Below are 6,566 nucleotides of genomic sequence, written 5' to 3'. Positions count from 1 at the left end.
CGAGGCTCACATTCCCACCTTTCAAAGTATAGCTGGGTCACATTTCAAATGTCAAGGTCAAATGGTCTGGCGTGTGAAGCAAGAAAACGCACACATATTCATCTTTATTATAAATATAGTAATATAAATTCATATAACTATCGCTAGTATTTAATAACAGCTATTTATATTATGTCTAATAATTTCTTCTCTTTATTCTAATTTCTTCTCTATCCCTCTTTTTTTTTTCTTTTTTTTTTCATTTGCTTCTTTGTAGCTAGAGTAATAAATAACATTTAATAAAGCAACGGATCTCTTTTTATTCCTTTTTTCATTCGTGGCATTGTATCCAAGATTCCTTCCTTTATCCCACATTTTACAGGATTCTCCTTAAAATTGCTCCATTCATACTCGAAAATTTTGATTCGTTTTCTTCCGAAAGCAGCGACCCTTTTGTGAAAAATGACTTAAAGATAATTACAGTTCTGATGAAGCTCTAAAAGTTCATGGTCTTTGCTTTCCTTTATCAACTTTTTTGAAAATTGAGATTTATTTTAAAAGCAGTTCCAGTAAGTTTCTTCTTATTTTTTTTAACCTACTAAGATTTCTCTAATAGTGTTACCAGTAATTGAATTTATAGTTCGGTGCAACTTAAGTTAGTGGAATTAGAATTATTTACCATCTTAAAGATATTTATGTGCTAGATTTTAAGGATATTTAAGTACTATTTTTAGAGTTGTTTCAGTTCAATGATCCTAATTTTAACTTATTGTTGGATAAGAAAATTTATACAACCTGAAAAATACCCCATTCCCCAAGCCTTATCAATATCAGAGCGTTCGAATCTCGATGATAGATACGTTCAGCAGTTCTACACACAGTCTGGTTATAATTAAAGTGACCCTATTCAGACCCCTCTAGAACCCATTCTGCTTCTCAGATTTTGATGAAACTTGGTATATGCGTCATATGGACCACGCGAAAAGGATTTCTTTTATAAAAAAAGATAGTTTGATAGATTCTGGCCACCAGGGGGAATTATGCTCCCTAAAGAAGGACAAAAAATCTGTCAGAATCATTAACATTTATTTAGTTGAAGAATGTGCTCAACGTGTGTTCCTTGGACATCAGTTACATGGTGAAAGCGCATTATAGCGTGTTCAATGGTAGAGCGAAGAAACTCTCAAGGGATTGCAGTAACATGGCGTGTAATGATGGTTTTCAACTCAGGTCAAGTCTTAATTCTTTTTTTGTAAACATGGTCTTTTGGAATCCCAACAACAAGAAATCACAGGGATATAATTCGGGTGAACGAGGAAGCCAGGCATTCAGGAAAATCTCAGCGTATTACACGATTCTCGCCAAAGTTAGCAAGAAGCAGTTCTTTGACTTGTAGTTCAATGTGGGGTGTTGCTCCATCTTGCATGAAGACAGTGATCTGCAAACATTGCCTTTCCTGTAAAAACAAGAATGACCGGCTATCGAAGAAGGTCAGTGTACCGTGCACTCGTGAAAGAGTGCCTTTTAAGACCTTGAGGAGAGAGAGTTTCAAAAAAAAACGGCCCGTGGATAAAATCAGCAGTAAATCCACACATCATGCAGTCACGTAATCAGAATACAGTGGTTGTTGGTGCAGGACATTAGGAAGTGAAGCACCCTATATTCGAAAATTTTGATGATTCACAGCTCTATCTAAAGAAAAGTGCAGCTCATCTGTCCATAGAATTTGCCAAGGCCACGCGTCATCAATTTCCATTCTTGCCAAAAATCGGCAAGCAAATTTATAGCTTGTTTAGAGGTCTTGATGTTGCTAGAATTTTCATCACGTGGATCGTATACGGGTTCCATTTTAAAATGGGTTGCAGAATTTTTCGAACTGTAGACCACGTAATCGTCAATTCACCTGACATCGATCGAGTAATTGCTGAAGAATAGCTGAAGTGGAGGCTCTTTCAACTATAGCAGTAGCGACTTCGACAATGTCATCCGCAGCCGGTTTCTGCCCTCTACCTGGCAGAACACCGAAGTCTCCAGTCTCTTCAAATTTCATAATCATCTTCTTCAAACCATTCTTCGACATGGGCCCTTTTCGCAATTCCTTTAAACAACGATATTCACGCAGTGCAGCTAAGTTATTGGTGCTGTTGGATAAAACAATTTTACTAGTAAAGGTCAATCTTTCTTCTGTAAGGGTATGATTAACAATGCTCTGACTGCAAGTCTCTTTTTAGGTTTGACTAATTTGCATAAGGAGTTTTTAAAAAGGCCATCTGGTGGTCAAAATGTGAACTTTTTTTTCATTGCAGAAATCTTTTCCCCATAGTCCATATAACGTATATACCGTTTCATCAAAATCCGATAGGCAGAATGGGTTCTAGGAGAGTTTGAATAGGGTCACTTTAATTATAACCACCCTGAACATGACAAAGCAAAGGTGTATGAGGTCTCCAGCCCATGACCTCCGATTTGGAAGCCAATACTCGTAAGTTGGGCCGGAATGCCTCCTAGCCAATGTCATTTGCTTTTATAAATGAAGAATTAAAAAAATAATAATATGTCTCATTTAACCTTATGATTTAATATTTAATAAGTTAAAATTTAATAATAATAAAAATTTGTTTCGTTACTTTCTGTGGGTTAAAGAACAAAATCGAATAAATGTTTTCGTCGAATAAATGTAAATCGTCACCATTATATGAAAATGTCACATATAAGAACAGTACTTAAGTACGTATGAGATTTTGATGTAATAACTGGAACCACTAAGTGTGAAATTGTTTTTTTGATTTGTAACTTGAGTTCTGTCAACAGGTCAACTATTAATATTAGAGAGTATATGTAGTATATTTATAAGTATCTTGTATCTAGAATTTTTTTTGGTATATTTGTCATAAGACATTTTAATATAGCAGTGATGGCACCCTAGATTCTTTCAAGAATAAAAGTAAAGCGAGGTGAAAATTGAAATAAAAAAAACTCAGAAATTTAATATAATTAAGAAGAGGCAGCGAGATTGTATAAACAATCAATATAAGACAGTTAGAGATATATTTACGATATAGAATGCCTTTATACCTACATAAGATTTACACCTGCTCCAGTTCGTTAGTATACATATTTAAGTGAATGGCCTGGACGTCATGGAAGCTACGGTTGAGTCATGTACATTTGAGTTAGTGTATATGACCGGCCACGGTACAACCCCTCACGAATTAAGTATGTCTGCCATCAGTGGAGAATAACTTTATTCCACACAGTCATTATACCCATCAGGAACCAGCCATCATACTGGAAGTTTCTCACTCCCCATCTGGAGTGCCCGCCGGTTGGATAGAATATATGTATAAATCATATCATTGACTCTCTGACCCGCCCGAAGGCACACGGATAAAGAAAACTGAATGACCGGACAGCCGCAACAGCAACACTGGCGGAAACTGTGGTTGAGTTCTAAGGGCCATCACCGGTCACGGTACAATCCTTTCCGAAGGAAGTACATCCCGTCATCGATGGGAGGAGCCAAATCCCCCAACTTTTTGTGTACCCTCCAGGGTGGCGAGATCCAACCACCATACCGGAAGCATCTCATCCTCATTTCGAGGTGCTCCCCCCGGGGGTTAGAATACATGTATAAAGGATACAATTGAAAGGAAAAACACGGATAATTGGAAACTTCAGAAGGCGCACGAGGGATAACAAAATTAGAGAAATTTATACGGACAATGATAGTATTTGAAATTATGGTGAAGGAAACGGGACGTTTTAATTCGATTTATTAGACTATCAACGAGAGTCGATTTTAGCATTAGGTGATCTTCAGGAAACCGCCAAAGTGAGCTTTAAAATGGGACATTTGCTCACCAAACGAAACTGTCAGTTATTCGTCTAACTTCCTTGCCTCTTAATAAATATTGAAATGCAATAATAATGAAATTGAACTAATTATGTAAATGCATTTTTATGTTATTGAATGATTGATGCTTAAAATGCAAATTATTAAATACTGCTGAAAATTGTTTTACCCTTTTACACAATTTAAATACTTATTTAACTTTAAAATAATGCATTTTTATATCAAATAACACTATATTTAACTTTGCTATTTTGACTATGATACCCATATATGAAATATAATTATAAGAGACACGTAAATTTTTCTTTGGCTAGGGTCGTCATATACCCTAGCTATAGCCCTGATATCGACCAGATTGAAGTAATACTTTTGCAGTCTTTGACAAAGAGAATGATTTTTAATTTGTGCCCTACTCTAAACATTCCAAGTGGTATTTTCCTAACGGTAAGATCTTGACTTGGGACTGGAGAGCTCGAGATTTAAAACCCGATTTCACTAAAGTTCTAATTTTATTAAAAGTTTGGGGCGTATTAAATCTGCCTTCATGGACCGAATATCCTCCCGCTGGTGTAGTGTGCAAAATTGGAAAGGAGAATGGCAGCTCAGGTGTCGTCTTCGTCATCTGACTGAGGTTCAAAATTACGAGGTTCTGAAATCAGTCCTAATATTGCTTCCAAGCAAACTAGGCATTTCAACGTTATACTATTGTGAGAAAGTTTGACTTGAAACGATTGATTTGAAGCAACTAGACCTACATATTAGAATATAAAATTTTTCCTTTTCCCCTTCCCAAATTACGCCGCCCTCTCCATCTCGGCTTCCGCGAAGGAAACTGTATGTTTGAGTGAAATTTAAATTAATTATTAGCCTCAGATCTGATGGAAACCCTCTAAAATCCTTTTCAGTGCTAGTATTAGAGAATCAATAAATAATTTCAAAATTTTCCTTTACTTTTCCAAAATATCTTTTATGTGATTAAAAGAGGATTACCTACTTCAGTTATTAGAATGATTTAAGTTATTTTTGTCGTGGTATTAATAATTTTCAATTCTTCGTTGGGTTTGATAAGCATGTATCTCTCAATAAAAATTTTCAATCTTTGTAAAACTTTAGATTTAATTAGGTATTATTAATTTGAGGAAATATTAATAATTTATACCAGTTCACAGTTTTGAATAAAATACACTATTCATAAATATAGATTTTTGTCACATTTACACTAGTAAACAATGTGTTATCTTTTTAAAAATAAAAATAAAAAAAATTACAAAAAAAAAAAAATCTAAATAATAATTTATGGGAAAACTTTTATCGACTTCTTCTTCTTTTTTTTTTAGCATACTGTCTTAAAAATTGTAAGATTAGAACACTGAATGAAAAATTTAGAGTTGAAGTGCATAAAAGAATAACATTTAATTTCAGTTATATTATATTCATCGAAAATTAAGACTTATTACTTAAGAATAATTGGAAATCCTTGAAAGTTGAATGATTCTTTCAAGAAAAATGTATTTTCAAGTTGAATTTTTTTTTTGAAGAAAACTGCAAGCTTTGATCACAGAAGTTTAATGTTCAGTTTTCTTTTCTTTTATTTATTTCTTTAAAATTATGAGCAATTATTCATTACAGAAAGCTTCGATACCTTTTTAAAATTCAAAGAAATCCTTGAAAAGAAGTCAGTCTTTTAATTTGTACCCCTACTTGCCCTCATTTAAACACTTCAAAATCAACTTCGTATCTCATTCACTTTACTTTTTTAGTTCTGACGTAAAAACTAGAAAGACATGCCATCACTGAGATCTTATACTTAGAACTCTGAAAATTTGATTTGTCCGCTACATATGATGCTGCCATCTATTGAGCTAAATGTAAACTATTCTTTCTTATGATCATAAATTCGGAAACTTGGAGACGGCGCTGGCATCTGTTGGACGTTCTGTTTACAAGCAATGCAGATAAATCGTGTTTTAGTCAGTCTGAGCTGAGGAGTGGCTCGGAGAAGGATATGTGATGAGCAGCGCCGAAGCAATAGGCACTTCTGACGGAACTTTTCATTATTATTTCGTTTAGGGGTGGCACTAGACGGAGCAAGATTTGATGCGCTCCTGATCCCGGGCCATTCGCAGCACTTCCATTCTTTGGTCAGCTGATGAAAGTTTTTTTGTGTGTGTTTTTCAGTTTTCTGTTATAGCGCTTTCTAAAGACTAGTGTTTTGAAAATGATGAATGAACTGAAAGAAACTTCTCCTAAGTTTTGAACGTAAAAATTCCGTACGTACTTTATGCAAGTTCTGGTTTCTTGTCATTTGCATTGGAAACTATAGAAAATGAACATTGGTAGCTCTGAAAAAAATTAACTTTCTGAATTTGCATAGAAATCTTTGAACAAAAAAAAAAAATATCAAGGATGAAGTCTGCATTTTGTGAAATATTACTTCTCATTTAGTTTGATCGCTCCATTATGTACAAATTGCGTTTACAGCTGAAACAACTGTAAACAACATTCGAGGAAGGATAACTGATTGATCGCTGAACTTGAATTCACTTTTTAATTTGCTTGCACAAAATATACTGTATCCTGTAAGTTGGAGAAGTATCTAACATCTATACAAAATGTCCAAACCTGGTGTTAGCTGCAAAAAGATACCTAGTAACAAGGTAAATTTTTTTTGTTTTGTTTTGTTTGTCTCTACTGTTTCTTTCTCAGAGCATATTTTGGAATAAATTCTCTGTTT

General features: G+C 34.5%; 1 protein-coding gene across 1 annotated transcript in view; it reads left to right on the top strand.

The window, feature by feature from the left end:
* Window positions 1–5,813: 5,813 nt before the first annotated feature.
* LOC129958636 (ubiquitin-like protein 3) overlaps window positions 5,814–6,566 on the top strand; it is a 194,639-nt gene continuing 193,886 nt past the window's right edge. Inside the window, exon 1 of the mRNA XM_056071235.1 lies at window positions 5,814–6,489. Within this exon, the coding sequence (XP_055927210.1) occupies window positions 6,445–6,489 (45 nt within the window). The 5' untranslated portion in view covers window positions 5,814–6,444. The remainder of the gene's footprint in view (window positions 6,490–6,566) is intronic.

The sequence above is a fragment of the Argiope bruennichi genome, chromosome X1, assembly GCF_947563725.1.
Source record: "Argiope bruennichi chromosome X1, qqArgBrue1.1, whole genome shotgun sequence".
Taxonomy (NCBI): domain Eukaryota; kingdom Metazoa; phylum Arthropoda; class Arachnida; order Araneae; family Araneidae; genus Argiope; species Argiope bruennichi.
The sequence above is the reverse complement of the archived record's forward strand: the minus strand, read 5'-3'. Positions and strand labels throughout refer to the sequence as shown.